This window comes from Acanthochromis polyacanthus, chromosome 9 (assembly GCF_021347895.1).
Source record: "Acanthochromis polyacanthus isolate Apoly-LR-REF ecotype Palm Island chromosome 9, KAUST_Apoly_ChrSc, whole genome shotgun sequence".
In the NCBI taxonomy this organism is placed as follows: Eukaryota; Metazoa; Chordata; class Actinopteri; family Pomacentridae; genus Acanthochromis; species Acanthochromis polyacanthus.
The window spans coordinates 9403870-9426185 of NC_067121.1; the positions used below are offsets into that span (position 1 = coordinate 9403870).

The 22316-nt window shown below is 41.1% G+C and overlaps 1 protein-coding gene across 2 annotated transcripts in view; it reads left to right on the plus strand.

The window, feature by feature from the left end:
- Positions 1–20224, plus strand: part of LOC110954668 (enhancer of polycomb homolog 1-like) — a 35217-nt gene extending 14993 nt beyond the window's left edge. For both annotated transcript variants that reach the window (XM_022199297.2, XM_022199296.2), the window contains 12 exons: positions 2234–2379; positions 3685–3891; positions 6723–6871; positions 7182–7329; positions 7698–7862; positions 9230–9319; positions 9847–9995; positions 10854–11287; positions 14630–14751; positions 14859–14997; positions 16775–17141; positions 18544–20224. In XM_022199297.2, coding sequence (XP_022054989.1) covers positions 2234–2379; positions 3685–3891; positions 6723–6871; positions 7182–7329; positions 7698–7862; positions 9230–9319; positions 9847–9995; positions 10854–11287; positions 14630–14751; positions 14859–14997; positions 16775–17141; positions 18544–18616 — 2189 coding nt within the window. In that variant the 3' untranslated portion in view covers positions 18617–20224. The remainder of the gene's footprint in view (positions 1–2233; positions 2380–3684; positions 3892–6722; positions 6872–7181; positions 7330–7697; positions 7863–9229; positions 9320–9846; positions 9996–10853; positions 11288–14629; positions 14752–14858; positions 14998–16774; positions 17142–18543) is intronic.
- Positions 20225–22316: the final 2092 nt, after the last annotated feature.

The following is a 22316-nucleotide window of genomic DNA, read 5'->3' on the forward strand; positions in this document are numbered from 1 at the left end:
GCAGCAAACCTGCGTGTTTGACCTGCATATTGTTTCTTCTATAATTGCAAGTACAGTAGCTGTGCATGGTTGACGGCAGTTAACTTAATTTGATTTTGGCAGACATGGCAGCGTTCTTGCTTTGAGAGACACCACTGCTGAATTAAAACATAAGCGCCACTAGCTGTGAGTTTTCAGGCAGTTGTTTAGCGTTAGACAGGAAGTGTGTTGATTTAGATAATGGATGATTGTCTTGGTTAAGTCAGAAATATGTTCACACCAGACTGTCAGGAAACTTTACTGACATGTTTGCATTATTAGTTTTCAAATACACGTTAATGTAGACTCCATTAAATTCTCTGGTGTTGGATCAGTCTCGCCCTCGAGGCCGACACATTGATGTGAATTTAATCCGTGTTGCGGGGGTCAACTTGCGCAGCGTTGTTATCGAGAATAGAAATGGATTCAGTGGCACTAACATTTAAATGGCAATTAATGCCTTGGCTGAAAAAAGTGTGGGAGAAATGGGCACAACTTCCTGTATAAACACTCCACAACAAACACCCAGATCATCTTTACTGCTCATTAGTTCCAGTCATTCCTTCCAGTTGTCTGAAAAGGGCAAATCTGGTGCAGTTAAGCCTGATAATCATCCAGCGCCTCCCTAACCATCATGTCCAACAGCTGCTGGTCGAACTGTATTCTTAAAGCGCTCATAAATTCTCATTAACTGTGTGCTGTTGGTCCTGTGTTGACAATTGAGTATTTTCTTTGATGAGGAGAGGAGCTGCAGCATGTTTTTGGTATGTTTAAACCTGGACTCTAACGTCACAGGTTCAGGTGCACTGAGTTATTTTACGTTTAGTTCTTTTCAAATGAGCATTCTTACTCTGAGGTTGTTCAGTGGGGCTCAGACATAAGCTTTTGGGAATGCGTCCATGTTGTCTGCATCTTAAGTTAAAGCGTAGGTGGTTTCTGTTGCCTGCAAAAAATCCCTTTTGTACTCCTGCACCATTCAAACGGTATTCATCCTAAACTGCGTAACAATAGATTGTCAGACATCCAGGTCAGGCTTTATAGAGGGAACAGTTTCCCTCGGCTTTCTGTTACCTAAATACTGCAGTCGGTGTTTTATTTGGATCAGAGCTATTATATGTTGATGCAGTTTGTTGTGGTTGTTTCTACAATCGGGCATCACTTGTTTGGACCATCTGCTTTGTCCAGTGATAATACTGTCACTATGTTAGAAAAGGATAAACACCATTTACAGTTTGAGTTTGACTAGCAACAAATTAAAATGCACATATAATCACTTAACGTGCTTAATCTGTTTTGTTGTTTGTCGTATTTAAACAGTTTGATCAGCATCATCTGGTGTCAACAGCTACACATTTAACGTCCTGTTGGACAAATTCCCTTTCCTGTGCCAGGCTGTATTTTGATCCAAGGGCAGTGATGAAAACTCCTTCTTTAAAATAGTTGTACATAAAGTATGAATAATTGAATGAATAGTTCTAAATATGGCTGTTGGGTACATGTAACTGTGCCTCTATGGTGGACACAGCGTTACTTTGAGGATGTATGTTGGATTTTGAAATTGCAGCACACACTATTGTTTTTGTTCATCTGACTCTCTTTCTAGCTTTAGGACTATAGCTAGAAATTATTTTCTCTGATGATTAACCTGCCAGTTATTCTCTCAGTTAAGCGGTTGGTTGTTTGGTCTATACGTGTCAGAAAGTGGTGGAAAATTGCAATCAGTGTTTCCCGAAGCCCATCCTGAAAATCCTTACCCTGTCCTCAACCCCAAAGACATTCGGTTCATAGATGGGAAAGAGACCAAAAACTATTTAAACGAAAAACATTTTTTTCCTTTTTGAAATTATAAAAAAAAAAGTTTCTGGTTTATTTAGTAGTAGACTACTGAATGCCGCTTGAGCTACAGAGTATGTTTGACAGTCATTGAAACAGAAGGATCTGCGTTTAAAATCATCACAAAGAGAAACCAGACTTTTATTTATCCCTTTGGCAACACAGTGACACTAGGTTGTTGTCAGCTGATAGAAAATGTATTTTCTGCTTTGTTTTATGGATAAAAGCTTGTTGTGGTTCTGACAATATTCAAATCACTAAAAGTCAGACTCTGGTGTTTCAAAGTGACAGTGTGGTCACATGAACTTGACTAGAAACTGGCTCTGTTTCTTAATGCTGCCTGCAGTGCCTTTTACTTATGAATTGTACCGTTCGCCTACAGCTTTCAGCTTGGACACAGAGCAGCCAGACTACGACCTGGACTCAGACGATGAGGCCTTTGTCATCAAGCTGAAAAAGAAGATGGAGATCAGCTTCCTGCAGTTTGAGGAGATGATTGACCGGCTGGAGAAAGGCAGTGGACAGCAGGTCAGCTCCGTTTGTCTCCATCTGCCTCCAAACACAGCCAGCTGTAATTAAAGGCCCGTGAAAATAGCCTACACAATGAGCTTTGTTGCAAAAAGTGAAACCCAACATTTCAAAAGTGATGATTCTGCGTAATAATTTGTTAACACAACTTTGAAACTGTTTTTCATTAGATAGCATCAGCAGTAAAGGCCTTGTTAACACATTTGGCCATAGATATAAATAGAAAGTAGATGCCTCGCTGGCCAATGAGCGATGCGTCAGTGCGCCACCATCTTGGAACGGGAGCGAGCGGAAGTAAACAAACCAGCGATAAGCGTGTTTATCACACACCGATTGACAACAAATCTCAAAATTCCTACAGTCTTGTGCGGCCTGTGGCTGTACAATACAATGCAACCCAAACACAAGGGCACAGGGAATCGCATTCCACAAGTGAATATGTCCTTTCCATTGAACTTTTCTCAGACTTCACCAGATATTTTAGCAGAAACCCATGGTATGATACCAAGACAGATGTAGCCCTGGTGTGGCTGTATCTTTGGAGAAGTGCACACAGAGATGGCAAATTGGGTTTCAGAAATAAACTCGTACTGAACTTAGAAAAGGATATATTGTTTCTGATGAGCAGTTAATGAAATCAATGTTATATCTAGCTTTTTTTCATGCACGCATGGAACACAAGTAAATTGAAGAATTTAGGCACTTTGTGCCAGCTTTGAAAATTCTTTAGTAGTAAAGCACTGAAAATGAGAAAAGAGAAAAACCCTCAAAATTTTTATTAACTTAATATTAAACTTCAACGTAATTTCAAGATAATTGTTCAAAGATGTTAATCCCATATGGAAATGCGGCACAAAAAAGGAATAATCAGTAGACTAAATAAATCAAACTTAGAAGCTGCTTATCATGGTGATCAGAGAAACCTGACATCACAACAGGTCAACACAACAAACAGTTGCAGGAAAAGGGTCCCTAAAACTTGTTGTGCTGATTGACACCATCTCTTTGGGAGTGTAATCAAAAGACGACCTTGTAAGCTTTCAAATGAGCCATACCATGTCGAAATCTATGCATTACAAGGAAAGTTATGAGCGGAAAACTGTGGCTGTGTAATGGTCTCGCATATACCAGACGTTGTTTGTTTACAACTTCACTCCCGTTCCAAGATGGCGGCCGGTGACGCATCGCCAGCCTATGCTGGACAACGGCGCGAGGCTTCTATGATTTCTATGCGTTTGGCTCCCTTACTATTCGGTAGCTTCTGCTCTTATTCATCAAAATGCATCTCCTGTCCATACCTCTTAGCTTGTGAGTCTTCCTGAGGCCAAACTGCTGCTGAAGGAGGATGACGAGCTCATCAAGGAGGTCTTTGACTACTGGAGCCGCAAGAGGAAAAACAGCAAAGCCAACTCTCTGATCCCCAACGTCAAGCAGGAGAAACGAGACGGCTCCAGCACCAGTGACCCCTACGTGGCCTTCCGACGGCGCACCGAAAAGATGCAAACTAGGAAGGTCAGTAGTCTCGTTCTTTTAGGTGGTTTGCATGTGGCTGCTGTGTGTACCAGATCAGTCCCCCTGCAGTTAAACGTCTTGGGTGTTTTTTCAGCACAGAACGTTTTCTTAACATTCAGATTGTTGCAGATTGTTTCTTTTATTAAATGGGATTTGTTGGTTGAGTATTGATAGTTTCATTGTGGTTTGCTCTGATGTGGGGATTGCTGTGGGAATTAGAGATTCTTTGTGTGAGAATGTATATATCTGTGTCTCCTCTTAGCCAGAGAATCACACTGTTTCAGGAAATATCTTGCCATGGTTGGCCGGTTTCCTCCATAAATTTCACACAGTGATTAAATTTCACTGTGTCCCTGTCTTTTGTCAGACATGGTCAGATTAGTGAGATCTGTTTTGTGCTGTTAACACTATACATGCCAAACCTGTTATTTAGACCTCTCTATATCTGTGTGACCGACTGACAAAAGAAGAATGTGTCGGGCTCTGCTAGCACCTGAGTTTGGTGGCAGACTGCCGGTGAAACATGGTGTCAGACAGTCGGTGCAGCTTTTACTAATGCTGTCTGTCCCCAAAGAGTGAAGTGTGCGCTCGAGTCTGCTTTAAATTGTTCTCTGTCTGCTCCACAAACTGTGCTTCTCTTTGAACTGGTGAATAACAGAAATGCTGTGGATGGATCACTGCATGAACTTAATTAAAAAAGATCAGAAACTACCCTTCTAACCCAAAGCAGGGATTAAATCGTGATGACATTGCGCTTATTCAAAAATAGTTTTAATTTGACAGCAATTCTAGCTCATTATTTTTCTAATTTAATGATGTTTAAGACCTGAATACGGTGGAGAATCGTGACTTCATGAGACTATAGTTTGCTCTCAACCCTCATCTGAAGGATGTACACACGTGGACAAAATTGTTGGTACCCCTCAGTTAAAGAAGGAAAAACTCACAATTCTCACTGAAATCACTTGAAACTCACAAAAGTAACAATAAATAAAAATTTATTGAAAATTAAATAATCAAAAACAGCCATTACTTTTGAATTGTTGATTAACATAATTATTTAAAAAAACAAACTAATGAAACAGGCCTGGACAAAAATGATGGTACCTCTATAAAAGATTGAAAACTATTTGACCAGAGTGACATGATTAACTCAGGTGTGTCATTTAATTGACATCACAGGTGTTTCCAAACTCATAATCAGTCAGTCTGCCTATTTAAAGGGAGACAAGTAGTCACCCTGCTGTTTGGTGAAAAGGTGTGTACCACACTGAACATGGACAACAGAAAGCGAAGGAGAGAATTGTCCCAGGACATCCGAAAAAAAATGATAGACAAACATCTTAAAGGTAAAGGCTATAAGACCATCTCTAAGCAGCTTGAAGTTCCTGTGACAACAGTGGCTCATATTATTCAGAAGTTCAAGACCCACGGGACAGTAGCCAACCTCCCTGGACGTGGCCGCAAGAGGAAAATTGATGACAAATTGAAGAGACGGATCGTTGGAATTGTATCCAAAGAGCCCAGAGCAACCTCCAAAGAAATTAAAGGTGAACTCCAAGGCCAAGGTACATCAGTGTCAGATCGCACCATTCGTCGTCGTTTGAGCCAAAGTGGACTTCATGGGAGACGACCAAGGAGGACACCACTGCTGAAAAAAACTCATAAAAAAGCCAGACTGGAATTTGCAAAAATGCATGTTGACAAGCCACAAAGCTTCTGGGAGAATGTCCTTTGGACAGATGAGACCAAACTGGAGCTTTTTGGTAAGGCACATCAACTCTATGTTCATAGACTCAAAAACCAAGCATACGAAGAAAAGAACACTGTCCCTACGGTGAAACATGGAGGAGGCTCAGTAATGTTTTGGGGCTGCTTTGCTGCATCTGGCACAGGGTGTCTTGAAAGTGTGCAAGGTACGATGAAATCTGAAGACTATCAAGGCATTCTGGAGAGAAATGTGCTGCCTAGTGTCAGAAAGCTTGGTCTCAGTCGCAGGTCATGGGTCTTCCAACAGGACAACCATCCAAAACACACAGCCAAAAACACCCAAGAATGGCTGAGAGAAAAGCGTTGGACTATTCTAAAGTGGCCTTCTATGAGCCCAGATCTGAATCCCATTGAACATATGTGGAAGGAGCTGAAACATGCCATTTGGAGAAGACACCCATCAAACCTGAGACAACTGGAGCTGTTTGCTCATGAGGAGTGGGCCAAAATACCTGTTGACAGCTGCAGAACGCTCATTGACAAATACAGAAATCGTTTAATTGCAGTGATTGCCTCAAAAGGTTGTGCAACAAAATATTAAGTTATGGGTACCATCATTTTTGTCCAGCCCTATTTCATTAGTTTGTTTTTTAAAATAATTATGTTAATCAACAATTCAAAAGTGATGGCTGATTTTGATTATTTAATTTTCAATAAATTTTTATTTATTGTTACTTTTGTGAGTTTCAAGTGATTTCAGTGAGAATTGTGGGTTTTTCCTTCTTTAACTGAGGGGTACCAACAATTTCGTCCACGTGTGTATATGCCACCAAGTGGTCATTGAAAGAATGTTAACTTTATCATCGTCAAACCTGTTTTTTGGGGGGGGGGTTTGTCCAAGCAACTTTATATCTGTTAACAAAAACGTCCAGATGTTGATTTCCGCTTTTAGTTTACATAATTGAAATGTAATTCGAAGTTACTTTAATTGCAAATGAAATGGTTAGAATTATACATCAGCATGGAGCTCACAACACTCAAGTGCTAAAATTATGCTTTTTGTCACTTGTTCTTGTTATGAAGTATTACTGATTTATTTTCTGTTTTCCGTCAACCCTCAGAATCGTAAGAATGACGAGGCGTCCTATGAGAAGATGCTGAAGCTCCGTCGGGATCTCAGCCGAGCCGTCACCATCCTGGAAATGATCAAGAGGAGGGAAAAGAGCAAGAGAGAGCTGCTGCACCTCACACTGGAGATTTTCGAGAAGAGGTAAGCCTGCACAAATAATGCATTAGTCCAGAAATAAAACGGCTTGATAGCAGGCTGACGGGGAGGGTGACACTGTAAAGGAGACAGGTGAGCGACTATGAGAGCGTGTTAAATTGTGATAAAAGTAAAGTTGAAGCTCCTTATTTTGTAGGACGCTTTGCTTTTTAACACCTCTTTCCACTGTTGTCATTCGAGGACAGAAAGTACTGTGCAAAATCCAGTAATCTGAAATGTGGAGACAGTTGGTCAGTCTGTTTTTGTGAACCTTTTTTCCTCAACGAATCTCCCGTGCTTCTTTTTTTTCCCCTAGAAATGTCATGTCAGACTTTGGTGGTGAGGTGATGGCAGAGGTTCTGGCTGAACGGGCGCTGGTCAGGCCACAGATCATTCCCCTGGTCCCACTAACTAACCAGTACCGACACCAGGACCACATGGACCTCAAAGACTACAAGTCTAAGGTAAGGCCTTCTATGTGATGGTAATTACAAAATGTATTACTCTATAAATATCAGATTACACATACATTGAAGTCATTTCTGTGCAGAAGAAAAAGTTGTCATTTACAATTGTATGTTTGTGTTCTTTTTCAGATTTTGTTTGGATATAGTAGAAATGAATGTGTATTTTTAACCATGATACACGCACGCATTTTAAACACTAACCTGCTTAAAATACAGCCAAGAAATTTAAATGAAAGTAGGGCATTTTGCAAAGGTAATATTCTGGATATTTTAAGAAGATTAATGTGCAAGATTAAGGATTGGCCTTGGGCAGCTGTCTCTGAAGGTGTGTTGCAGTGTCTTAAAGATCGCCTCTCTCCTTCTAGCCCGAGAAGACAGAAGTTCCCCGGCAGAAGAGGAAGTACGAGAAGAAGCAGAAGGTGCTCCCTCTTTCGTCGGGCACCCCTCACCATCCAGGTCCTGTCGTCTTCAACGCCAAGGACCTGAACCAGTATGACTTCCCCAGCTCAGATGACGAGCCCTTCTCCCAGGTACATGTACGCTACACAAACACAGGAGGTCAGTCATGCAGAGCCAAGCAAAGCCCAACTGCCAAAAGTTAAGATTGTCTAATGAAAGCTGTTTTTAGGTGTTTCTGGATATGTTGAAGTGAGTTCTCCACATAATACTGTTTCTTTCTGTAGATAAGTGTTTTTGTGTCTTGCCTTTTTCAATGTTTCCTCGAAATAGATTTCTGAAATTCTGCTTTTTAAGTGGCAGCAATTGTTATGTCCTGATAAGGTTTCTTGGCTACCAAACAAAAAAAATAACAAGCAGCTTGCTGAACAGGTTGGATTTCTGCACAACAGGATGGATAGGAAAGTCCACCTCACTTCTCTGTGAATTAGTGAGACAAAAAAGTTGAACTGCTATAATGATTTAGCAGCAGTTTACAACCAGCCATAAACCCCTCATGTCACCCCACTGCCCAGATCACTTCACTGGCTGCCAGTTGCTGCCTGCATAAAATTCAAAACTCTGACACTTGCATTCAAGACTACAATGAAAACGGCTCCCTCCTATTTGAACTGTGTCATTCAGGTCTGCACTCCCTCCCTGCTCACGGTACTCGGCCAACAGAAGGCCCCTGATAGAACCACCACTACAGGGCCAGTCCATAGCTAGGCTCTTCTCTGTGGTTCCCCGGTGGTGGAACGAGTTACCAAACTGTTTGATCTGCAGAGTTACTCTGTCTTTAAGAAAGACTAAAAATCAGCTCTTCACTGAACATCTTTGCGCCTCAAAGATTGCAAAAACAAAAAAAACATCCCATTACCTTTGCACTGCCTGCAGGCACCACGGTCCTATCATCATCAGACTTGTTTTATGGCTCTTATCCAGGTTTTCTCCTGATGAGATCCTTGCTTGTGTTGCATCTACTCTCTGATGTACCTCACTTTGGATAAAAGCATCTGCTAAATGAAATTGTAGAATAGTTGTAAATATAGCATAATGTGAAATGGTTTACAGTAAATAGATGACAGTAATATAATGGTGAAGAAAATAAAACTTGTACTTGTAGAGTATATTTCCCTTGCTGCCTCTCCAGAACGCCTATAGCTACACAGCAACACATGCTGGAAACACCATTTATTACAGTGTGTCTTCACCATTTGGCAGCCCCTCAGCACTGCAGTTTCCCCAAACCTTCTCCACACCTCCACTAGTGGAGTGATTTTTACAGACGATCATTTCTACTGCAGTCACTGCACTCTGCCCTCAGTGCTGACAAATCTGCTCAAAATTGCAAAACCACGTGGTGAAAAACAATATTAAAACCAGAATCTCTGGCTTAACGACTATAAATTCTGCACATTCACCAACCTTCCCCCTGACCTCTGACCTCTTCTGTCCACAGCTGCACTCGGGCTCTTCAGAAGCAGAGGAGGAGAACGATCCAGATGGTGCCTATGCCTTTCGCAGGAAGGCCGGCTGCCAGTACTATGCTGTAAGAAACAATCCACAGAGTTTATAGCAAATTAAAGGCTCATGTTCTGTAATAAATCATGATTATAGTGGTGTATTAAAGGAACATATATATTGCCTTGTAGACATGCAGATCTTAAAAAATGTGTCCCGGGATGCAATCCGGTAGTGCTAAAGTCAAAAATCTAGCCCACCAACATAGTTAATGGTCTTTGCTTGCTGGTTGAAATGGGAATAAATCTCTGTCGCCTTCATTACACTGATTGCGAGACCAAAGCATAATAGATAATCATTGAGTTTAAATTAGTTTTTAAATTAAGTCATTATCAAGCTGGAGAAATCAATTTTTGTAATATTTAGAATTAAATCCTTACACAGCATTTTGCAAGTTTAAGTCGATACATGGGGCTTTGCTTTCACTCTCTGCAGTCAGACTGAGGCTCAGTTCCTCGGCCTCTAAATCAACCAGTTACCGATTCCAGCGGTCAGACATATTACACCCTGAGAATAGTAGTGAAAAAGGTGGTTTTCATTGTTGTCTGTGTCCAGGCTCATCAGGATCGGGTGGGTAGCTGGCCGTGGTGTGGTCCCTGGGAGGACGGTTTGGCAGAAGCTCGCTTTCGCTACAGTCTCACAACACTCACCATGCCGAGGCGATGCCTGGGCATGGCTCGACGCCGCGTGGGACGAGGCGGCAGGTTGGTTAAACTCCTGGTTTTCAGTTTGTGCATATGCCAGTACTGTGCTTTGAGAACAATGTGATCAACTATCCAGGGTTTTCCTGGCTCAGAATGGGCCATCCTGTTTGTAGGAAAAATCCGTAGTGAAAATATTTTGTTGCTAGCTTGTGCGACTTTTGTTCCTCAACAGTTCAAGAAGAACTGCTTAAATTCTGGCGTTGCTTGTTTTCACATCATCAGTGGCTGTCTGCTCAACCTTCTTGGATTTGTCTGGAAACTTTAATTCTCATCACAAGCTATTTATGTTTACAGTATATTCTAATATTTAAAAATGATTAAAAGAAACCCGTGTTCGCATACTGGATTTGTAAGCTCTGATGACATCTCAGGAACTGTTGAAAACATAACCCTCAGATTTTCAGTTATTTATCATCATGTCATTGATTCAGAATCTTAAATAAATGTTCAAATTCTGTCTGATTGTCAGTATGTTGCAGTGAAATATCAATTCAAACAGCCACAAGTTTCAATACATAAAAAAAAGCTAAGATTTGAATCTGCAGGCTTTTTTAAAATGTCTGGGCAAGCTAAGTTTTTACAAACATCTTTTTTAAATGTTCATGTTTTATGTCCATTCAGTTAAATCAGAGCTTGTTGAGCATAAATTTGATGGTGTGAGATGAAATAGTCCTACTGTTTTATAATAATAGATAGTGGCAGTCCTAGTGCATAGATCTGTAAGAGAAGGGCCTTAAAAGCTGGAGTGAAAAGCTTTTTTTTTTTTTTTTTAAATGAGTTGTTTATTTTTTTTTTTTTTTTTTGGCAAATGAGCCCCAGTGTCTGAGCAAAAGACCTGACCTTCTCCTCGTCTCTCAGGGTGCTGCTGGACAGGGCGTACACGGACTATGACAACATTTTCCATGGACTGGATGCAGAAATGCTCGACCTGCCTCTTCCTCCCTCTCCCCCTCCTCCTACAACTACTTCACGCTCGCCGGCCACCGACAAGTTTGCCAGTACCTCAGAAACAAATACCTCGGACAGAAGTTCCTCCTCCTTCAACTCCTCTCTTTCCCCTTCCTCTCCCTGTTCCACGGACCTCAGTCAGATACTGTTGAATATAAAGTCGTGCCGATGGAGGCACTTTAGACCACGGACACTACCACTACATGAGCTGGACAATGCCCACCCCCTATTCAGGAGGTTGAGCCGAGGCCTGAAGCGCCCGGTCTCTGCCTCCACAGCTGGGGGACAGCCCTATGGCTCCCAACGCCCGGGGAGGGTTGTCCCTGCACCCACGCCCATTGCTGGTAAGTGGCCTCGCTGCTTTCTGATGCACACTGTGGATGTTTTCTGTTGTTCTGAGGTTGCTTTAAATACTTGACAACAATGGTAGCTTGGGGATGCGCACCACCTTTTCAGCTGCTTTGCAATGCAACACATAACAGCATCACATGTCTTCTCCCTGTTTGCTTCTTTAAAAGGGTTTTCTCATGATTTTAGAAGAATTATGGGTCATTTCAGAATTGGAGGACATTTGGGCTCCAAAGTTTTTGAAAAATAAAACCTACTCTTACAGTTATCTGCTCCATATTCATCAATAATAGGTAATAAACTATCAAAGGCTTGATTAGCTCAGCTCACACATAAATGGTAGCATTTTTATTCCATGTTTTATTGTTTGCTAACCCTACTCTAATCACAGTAACAGGGTTGCTAATCCATGCTAATGTTAGCTTTTTCTAAGGAGTAGAAACTGATGTTTAGCTAGCTGTTACTGCTGACCAAGAGGACAAACTGATGTAAAAATTAAAAAGAATTTGTCTTCATAATATGAGAGAGTGAGACTTTCAATCAAGGCTGACAGCGTTATGAAAATATGAAAAACAGAAGCGAGGGCGTAGCTTTGCTCTACACATTCTTTTGGAAAACTGTTTGATGTTAATTCCAGCGTTTCATGTGATTCACTGTTTTCTTCTTCTACCAGATAAAAAGATTTTGCTAACAGAGTTGTTGGAGCACATCCGTTCTATGCGTAATAATTATTATTGAAAATATTATGTTTATTTAAAAAAACAAATGCAAGAGACATCAATGCAAAAAAATTATACCAAAAAAGGAGATTTAAATCCAGTTTTCAAGTCATCGGGGGATGGGACAAGAGGAAAACAGCATTTTAGGGAAAAATCCAGACTTGTGTGATATATTCAAAAATATATTATTTTTTTTTTAGATTTGGTGTCAGGACAAGTACATTTACACAACAGCTGCATGTTTTAGTATTTTGTGCATGGATTATTTGAAATTCAATGGATGGAATGTAAAATTTCCTCCAATTCTGGAATGACCTTTATATTCCTCAGCCATGGGTATATCGCCGTGTCTTCGGGTTTGTTGTCGAGGTTAGTGAGGTTTAATACTCTGATCAGTTTTTACACACATTATTTTTGCTGGAGAAAAGAGTTAGCAAGGTCTGGTGGCTGCTGAGCTTCTTGCTTTCCAATATTTCTTCAAGACTAGTAGCTTAAATAAAACTGTACTTCTTCCTGACTGTGTTGGAAAGGTGACAGTGAAACCTGGACACATGAAACCAAAAACTGTATCTTGGACCTTTCAGCAACACGCTCACTCAGAAGTAATTAGCAGCTATCCACCCATGAAATTATTCAGGATGCCCTCCCAAGTTTGATTGCTTCTTTTTGACCCCACGTTTTTTGTTTTTTTTTATCTGAATTGTTGATCACGTTTCCTTCAGTTTATCTGGGGTGTGTTTTAATTGCATGACCAGTGTCAGTTCTGTCCTCCAGCTGCACGGTGAAAGTCATTTTGTTTGTTCGTCTAGCACAGCTGTTGCTTGGCATTCGCACAGTTTCACCTCCTCCACCGCCCAGTCCATGAGGTGTCAATTAAAGCCGGATTTGATAAATAAATTCATGAGATGCTCAGGATTTGTTGGGGCGTGTGGAAACACAGGCGTGGAGTGTTGAATACAGACTAAATGCCACAGGTCCCCGGTGGTGTCGCTGTGAGGAGGGTGTCTTCATGTTGCTCTTTTGATGTGAATGAATAACTGGTTTTTGATTTTATTTATTTTTTTCTCAATAAACTTATCATCTTGTAAAGTTCAACACAGAATCTAAAAGACACAAATGTTAGGAACCAAAGATGTTCCAAAGAACTCCACTTGTACCTTGTGTAAAAGTTACTACAGCAGAGGTTTTACTACAGAGGGCAGTGTGTGTATGCAGTGCTGAATTAATAGCTGTAGGATTTTAATTAAATAAGACCATGTCAGATTGCAAGAAATGAGCATGAAGCACGTTCAACATAGATGTGGCCAGAGGACGAACTGAGATGCTCAAAGAATGACAAGGAGTCTTAGATCTGGTGAAAACGGAGAACTAAAAGGCACAGAAGGAATAAGCAAATCCATATTGAACTGAGGCTCAAGGCCACATTATTCCCTGCAGTCTGGGACTTGGAGATCTATTGGAAACCAGCCGAGAAAGACTGCGTTATCTACAAGCTAAATAAGTGGGATGCAAATAGTCTCGTGGAGGAAACATGCACACAGGAAATGAGGCATAAAAGAATGCTTTTACTGGAGCTGCATGTTTTTTCCATGTAGCCTGAGAAATGGATTTCTTTGTACCCGGTGTAGTTCTGAAGCAAAAGCTGGAGTATTTGAAGTGTGCCCTGAAAGCCCACTAAAGGAACCAGGTTATTAAACTTCTGTGTAATTGGTGAAACGTCACCATGCTTTTACTCTCATATGCACATTGCTAGAAACAAATCAGAAAAACCTGTCTTGACTTTGCAAGTTGTGATATTTTTCATCGTAAGAATGTGTGTTTCTCTGTATGACTCAGTTACTCATCAACACAGTCTGCAGTAACACCTCGATAGTAACAGGAAAAAAACAACCACGAGGCTTTCAGGTTCTGCTGAGCTGAAGGAGCCGCTTCACCACTGAAGTCTGTGATCTTTGTTGTGCTCTCTCTGTCTGATCCAGTTTTTTTTTTCTTGGCTACTCTCTTATCAAACGAGGCATATTGAGTGGGTGTGGGTTGATTTTTAGCCACTGTTGTGCCTATGCGTAACTATTTGGCACTGCAGGGAAATAAAAGAAGAATTATCAGCACAGTTTACTTAGCTGCTTACTGATTTTTTTATTTACTATAAAGGAAGGGAGTGAAGCCCTGAGTGGTGGTGAGGTTCTATTCAGTCAGTGATGGTCTAGTTTGAGCTACTGGAGTTGCCAAATATACTACAGCAGGTATGGCTCATCATGTGGTAAAAAGAAAAGCTGTAACGCATTAAAGAGCCACATGTCATGTTCACTCAGTCACGGTCTTTGTGTGTTCTTAACAAACCTTGTCCTGACTTGGACTGAATGCCATTTGACTGAAGTTTTCATAGCAGATGAGTTGTTTAATTTCTAAAGCATTCATGTGTTTGAGAATCTGTTCCAGATTAATTTCTGTCAGAAAACGTGCTGAGTTTATTCAGCTACTTTGTTGGCTTGTTTGACAGTATTTATTAACAGAGATGTTCCTGTTTCTAAGCTTCTTCCTTAGCATATCGTGTTGGTTTCCATAGTGTGCAATTTTTAATGTGCGCACGATTTGTAACCGAACCTTTGTCCCTCTCAGCTTTCACAGCCGAACAGTACCAGCAGCATCAGGAGCAGCTGGCCCTGATGCAGAAACAGCAGCTGGAGCAAATCCAGCTGCAACAGCAAGCCAACAGCACCGCCACTGCCAACAGCACACAGGTCAGCATCCAGCTCAGCAAGCCTTCAGCAGACGCTCGGTTTCCGTCACATTTTCCTTCTGTCACTTTTCACCTTGTGTTAAACCCCCGTTCCTTCTCCTCCGACAGGGCCTGGCGAATACGTTGGACCAGGCCAGCGCTCAGTTTGCCGCCTCGGCCCTCGTCACCGCCGACCAACTGCTGGCTCTGAAAACCAAGGAGGAGCTAGCCCTGGGAGGCGGAGTCAACGGCGTCCTCTCCCCCTCAGGTATGGCAGCTCCCTGCACAGCCACAGGTATGGCTGAAGCTTTGAGGACGGTGCAGCTGGCCTTCACAGTAGTGGCTGGAGACTGGAGTATTAGTCATTAATGTTTAATAAAGCTGTCAGTGTTTAAATCAGGGGTGTCGAACTCATTCTAATTCAGGTTCCACATTCAGCCCAGTTTGAGCTCAAGTGGGCCGGACCAGTAAAATTCGAACATGATAACCGAGAAATAACAACAACTCCAAATTTTTGCCTTGTTTTAGTGCAAAAAGTACGTTCTGAAATTGTTCACATTTAATAAACTGTCTTTTTGGAGAATATTATGAACAGCTTAAAGTTTGTGAATAAAAATGAATTCAGTTTCAATATTGTCTCAGTTTATCACTTACACTTAATTTACAGATCTGAGTGTCTACAAAGGCACAAGTTAATCACAGGTATCTGGAACAGAACAATATAGTATTTTACTTTATGGTCAAAATGACAAGTCAGACAAAAAAACAAGACAAAACATTTAAAAATGAGACAAAATGATTACAATGAGACAAAAAGAATAAAGTTACAAAGCAAAAAAAAATTGGACACAAACCAGACAAAAATGTCAAAAAAAGGAACAAAACAAATAGACAAACGCAAGCGAGACAAAAAGATCGCACAAAACGACAAAAATTATACACAAAACAAAGCAAAATGACAAACGCAAGAAACAAAATGAGAAAAACAGACAAATGAGAAAAGTCAGACAAAAGAACAAAACCAAGACAAAATAATTTAAAAATGAGACAAACAACAAAAGAACAATGAGCAATATAGCTTTGTACTTTATGATTAAACAACTTGTCGTGGTCTAGAAATTATTTAAAATTTATAGTTTTACAAATTTACAATTTGCAGTTATTGTCTTCTCTGTAATTTTTACACTTTACAAAGTCGTCCTGCGGGCCGGTTTTAGCCCACGGGCCGCATGTTGACACCCCTGGTCTACATTATTACCTCCATTTTTTTGTGTCGAGTAAGAATCTTACTATATGTAAAATGAATGCCAGCTTGTGCTTATTTGTACCCAAAATAGTTGTTTTTTAAAAAATGATGCAGCGGCAACATGGATAAAATGAAGCACTTCAGATTTAAAGCCCACTTCACCTCGATTTCGCAATGCGGTGACACTGAACAGACAAAGCAAACAATGAGGGTGAAGTAATTGCAGTTACAAGACCCATAATGGAGCGCAGCAAAGCACAGATAACTACACAAAGCAGTGGGAACAGAAAGTGCAACAGCAGCCTGCCTACAGACGTCTCTTCAGGCAGCAGGATTCAGTAGATAACTGAGAAAAAGAGGACTCTTCATTTGAGATTATTGTGCAGATGGAAACGGTGCAGGATCTGCCCTTCACAGATAAAACCGCTGCAACCCAAAAGTCAGATAATCGGTGTGAAAGAATTTTTGTTCTAATACTCTTCTTTAGGACTGCAGAGAAAGCGAATAAATCCTCCTCATACGTGACCTTCTGTCTCACAGACTTTTAGTGTTTTGCAACTTCTGCAAACTGGTTCAACATTTTCAGCAACTTTTGAAGGATTTCATTCACACTTAAAGAAAAAAGCTGCTTTTAATCTTTGCTCTACTTGAATAGTAATGGCAGGAGTTTGTATTTAGTGCTTTAAGTTTCTAGTGTAAAATGCAGCATTTTTTGCCAAAGAACAGTTAATAATTGAATTCTTGCATCTCCACATCCCAAATCCACCTCGTCACCACCCGACTCCTTCTGACCCCTCAGGTGTCTACAAGGGCTTGCACCTCTCGAGCACAGCGTCCCCATCCCCCGCTGCCCCGGCTCCTCCCACCACCACCCCGACCCCCGCCTTGCTCCACCCCTGCACCACCACCAGCTCCACCTCCGCTACCAGTAACAACAACGGCACCGCCCACCCCGCCAACACCACTAACACCGCCGCCACTCAGGTCCTGCTGGGAAACAACAGCCTCCGTCTGGGTGTTCCCACCGGCAAGCGCATCCACGCCCCCCGGACGCTGAGCACCACCATGTCAACATCCGCCTTAAAGCTCGCCCACGCAGCAACCGCCAACTGTCAGAAACCCAAGGTCACGACGGCCTCGGCCTCGCCGCTGGACATAGTGCCCAGGTGAGAACAAAGGAAATGGGTGTCAGAGCTGCTCTCAGTAATTGCAGTAATATGTGATGGAAAATGTCCAAGCTTTTGTTTAGAGCTTAGAGTGGCGTACGGCAGTAATAATCAGAGGAGGTCTTCAAACAAACATAAGAGAAAAGATGTTGGCACTAAAGTTTCATCAGGAGATGCTAAGCTAAACCCCACTCTGTGATGCTAGTCAGTGTCTTCAGATGGTGGAGAATTGCTGGTTAGTAACAGGTAGAGAGGCTGTTTTTCATCCTTTGATCATATTATGGAAGCTTTAACTTTTTCTGCGTGAACAGAGTAAGTTATAATATGAAATTTTTTTGTATTTATTGATGTGATTATTTGTATTTTAGATTTCTCGTCTTGGCAGTTAAAGCTCTTTTCTGCTGCTGGAACTTTAAGAACTGTCAGGTGTTCTGTTTGTTTCTGTTCTTTGTAAGGGAGACAGTTTAGTAGAGCTGCATTTGATCCCTGTTAAATTGAAGGTCCTCTGCTGCTGCCGTTAATCCACTTGTCGAGCAGATGTGACTTTACGTCCATAGAGACGGTGTAACGTTTACAGAACACTAAAGCAAGTTTTTACTCATTGCTTAACTGTCTGGCTACGACTTTCTATTTGGTTTCTGTTCACTGTCTCTGCATTCAGCCACCAATTTTCCCCTGAAAAAGCACAGTTGGCAACTAGCTGATTATTTAGAAGACCCAGTCCATCGGGAGTTGGAAGAAAGAACCAAAAACAGACTAAAGAGAGTGAATAAAAGGTGAAAATGTAAACAATTTCAAATGGAAAACATTGCACGCTATCTGCTCGATGCAGAATCAACTGCTGTTGGCTAAAAAGTTTGCTGCATAAACTTTTAAATGGTGAGGATGTGCCAACGTTTTGTTTACGTCTTGTATCTTTTGCCCACCGGCGGTCAGAAAATCAGTTTATTTATATGCAGGTTTAATTATGTTTTTTTATATGGACACTTATATAGGATGGACCGGTGCCACGTCCCACAACACTGCAGAAGCTACTTTGCAGCTCTTTACCCTAGTTGGGACTAAATGCACAGAATTCAATAAAGAAATGCACAGCAGGCTGAGAAGGCCCCTCTGTGATGATATCCGCAGTGTAGCACTCACACTTCTGATGACATCGAGCTGTTGCTGCTTCATAGGTCTGTCCTTTCTAGCAGCACTCCAGCTTATAAAACGACAGCAGACACATAAACAAAAACCTCACAACAAAACTTTTTTTAAAAGTTGTGGTTTGCAGACAGCCCAGATTACAGTTGAAAGTTCCTGCAGTGAAAAAGAACTGCTGTTCCACTGACAAAACTGCCTTACACCGCCTGCTGCTGCTGCTAACTGTGTTTTACCGTCTCTTTTCTTCTGCCCGCAGGGAGAATCATGAACAAGACAAGCCAGCACTGAACAGTCTATCAGAGAACACAGTGGCCATGGAGGTTACGTAGCCTCTCGTCCACGGCTCGGAGGAAGCGTGACTCCTTTGTTGTTGTTTTCTCTCTTCTTTTTTTTTTTTTTTTTAGGTGCTATGCATCATTCGGTAGTCGTGAATGCAAGTGGTGGCGGAATGAGCACGGCAAGGCTGGGTTTCCATGGCAACAGTTTTGGGACTTAATTGCAATGCTCGTCTCGTACAATTTTTTTTCCTCCCCCCTCCCCCATTTCCCTATTTGTTACTGTTAATAAGAGATCGTCTGTAAATTCTTAATATGGCAATTATATGTACAGTACTGCATATTTGTAATACCCCCCTCCCCGGCCCCTGTTCTTGTATATAACATTACTTGAATACAGAATTGTTCATTTGTGATGTTTTGCACTCTCGAGACATAAAAAAGAAAAAAAATCAAAATTAAAAAGAGAAAACGACAAACTGCAACTGGTGCGAGTATGAGGTGTGAAAGTTGTACCACAGAAAAATGTATGTCATCACATGCATGGTGCGGAACCTGCTGTTTGATCTATTTATTGTGCCGTGTTTACAGAGGTTTTTTTTTTCCCCCCGTTCATGTTTTTTTTTAATCCCTTTTTTTTTTTTTTTTTAATACACTGTACCCCTCACCAGTTCCCTGTGCTGTAGTCAGTGTTTAGCTAGATTTTAAAAAAGTGTATTTTTTTTGGATGTTGGCCGGGAGCTCGCCCGCCTTGCTTGGGCGTCCTTCCACGATGTTCCCATGTGTCATGTTGAACCCATGGAGACATGCATTCATACAGATTCAGGCGCAGGACAGTAGAAGAAGACAGGTGTGGATTTGTTTGTTGTAGGCATCAGTTTGTCAGTGGGTTAATCAGTCTCCTCAAAGCTCTTCCATACATTTATTATTCCTGAGACAAGTAACAAAACAATGGGGATGAAGACTTTCCCAGAAGACTTTGCTGCTTCTGACGTATCTAAGCACTATATAATTTGTTTTTTAATTGATTGATGCTGCTTTTGTATGATTTTTGGTCTCTGGTTTGCACCAGATGGCCGTATTTACTTTATGTTCTCTCTAAAAGATAATCCCCACCCCTCCTTTATCATTTTTTTAAAATAAATATTTTTGTATCTCCCTTTTTTTAATTTCAAATTTCTTCACGAAAGACTTCATTCTTTTGTTACTTGTTGATCAAAAAACAAAAAAGAAACTATAAGGGAGTTTTAAAAAATGCAGTAACTGACATTATCATTCCAGCTTCTGTATTATAAGGAAGAAAACATGAATTAATTGAAAAAAAAAACAGATCATTTTCTCTACTTTTAAAAACTCTCCAGAAGGCTGAAAGGCCGCGAACCACAAGTTATCGGGTGCCTTCATTTGGGTAAAAAGAAAAAACCTTAAAAAAAATCGCTCTCTTCTGTGAAGAGTTTGGTACTGAACAAGGCTACTTGTAGTTTTTCTTTGTCTGTACCACAATCCCAATGCCCATTCCAGTGGCCCAGTTGATTCATGAGTTTGTGTTTTCTTTTGTTTTTGTAGACCCTTCCACCACACACACACACACACACACACACACGGGAAAGACTAAGAATCCTCTTGAATTGTCACAAAATGAAATAAAAATCCAGGGCATTATGTGTTTTGACCAGCATGTGTCTTATTTTTGTTCAAGTTTTTCGGTTTTTGTCTTAGACGTGTCCTTGAGCGATGAAGCCTGAATGCAGCGTGGGTGAGGACCAACTTTCAGTCGAGTGTTTTTGCAACTCTGGCTGTGAACAGAAACGCCGTCAATCCCTTGTAGCTTATCCAGGATTTAGGTTTTTGTCAGTTTGTGTGTTGTCAGCTAATCAACATAAATGACATGATTTATGATGGAGACGGCTGATTTCTTTTGGGTTAATAAGCTCCGTCAGACTTGGTGCAGAATGTGTACTTAGATCAGTAGTTACCCCACCTGAGGTCCACATGAAGACATTTGCATCCTTAAAAACGGACAAAAACTACGTAACTCAAAGCCTACCCTCCCATATGTAGTAGTTCTAAATAATATCGCCTCTTCATGGATCTCTATCTTGTAATGTTCTACTTTATATCGGTACATTCACAGACTCTGTGGCTTTATTTTTTAATGCCATCTTCAGCTTCTTGGTCCAGCTTTGTGCTGAAGGTGATGCTGGCTGCTGCTGTTTGTACCTTTCAGGAGGAGATCTGGTGTCCTGCGGTCTAACTGCTGCAGAGGGAGGAAGGTTGGCAGCTGCTACACACTTTTTGCAGCCAATTGTTTCAGAAACTGTGCACTCAGCACTTAAAGTGAAGTGCCTCGATACAGAACTTTAAATACGATGCGAAAAGCAATTGGAAAGTTTTTACAGTGGCTTGTATAGGAAATACATCTCTATTATGTTGTGGATATTTAAAGCTGAGTCGTTCTTGCTAGCTGGGGAACTGGTCCTAACAAGTTTTCTAGCAGTGAAAGTTTGATCAGGGAAAAAGAACTTTCCCAGCAGATACATGAAATAATACAACAAACTCACCCCACTGATCTTAACAAGAGGTCAGGGTGTTGGATGTTGCGAGTATTGAAGCCAAAAAAAAAAAAAAAAAAAAATCCTCTCAGGCGATAACTTTGTTGTTCCGAGAAAGGTCAGCGTTGATCACCAACCACAGCAGCATGAAAACTAAGAATATGAAAGATAAATGTAGAGATCCATCAATGTAAAAGTACTCTTGTTACAAGTAAAAGCTGTGAATTTTAAAATGTTAGAAATAAGAACAAGTAGCAAGAATGAACCGTAAAAGCACATTGTGTTCTTGGATTCATGTAACAGATGTGTTTATACATGCTGTAGTTTCTGGAAATGAAGTTAACTTTTGTGGGAGTCAAAGGTTCAACAGCGCCAAATGTTTAATGAACTGATCATATTTTTAATGTAAAATCTGCAAAGTATCAGCCCAAAATCAGAACAGAAATTTTTCTTGATTTTTGCTATTTTCTACAACACTCAAAACATTGAAACATAAAGTCAGAAAAAGGTGGATGTATAATGCTTCTATACGATCTCTACCATATCCGAAGCCTTCGCTTAAGTTAACTGGTGGAATTTATTGCCCTGTGCTACATTTCAGACCACCCTAGCTCTTTTCATCTACCATGGGACTCCATATTATGGCAAGAACTGCTCCACTAAGTCATGAGAAACAACAGTCTGTCATTTTAAGACATGATGCTCAGTCTGGAGAAGTTCAAGAACTGTTCTTCTAATGCTGTGATGAAAGTGGCTTTTATGCCTCCAGGAAGGAACGCCAAGAGTTCCCTCTGCTGTCGAGAAGAAGTTAATCAGTTACCGAAAATCAGCAATTAACGGCACCTCAGATTAGAACCGGCGTCAGTGTTGAGCAGAGACTCAGCGAATCACGTCTTCATGGTCGAAATGCTGCGAAGAATCCATGACTGGGGCAGACCCAGGAGAACAAAAGAACTACTCAGACCAAGAAACATAATTAGTGAAGTGGAAATGTGGACTTGGGTCTGAGGAGTCCTTTGGGAGAAGGTAAATGGATGGTTTCTTCATGTGTGGTTCCTACTGTAAACCATTAAGGGGAGCTGTAATGGTTCACGGCCAACACAACATCCCATCAGGTTTGAGCTTAACGGATACATCACTGACAATCAGCAAGACAGAGTGCCATCAGATGACCTCACCTCCACCATCACCAATCTGAAACC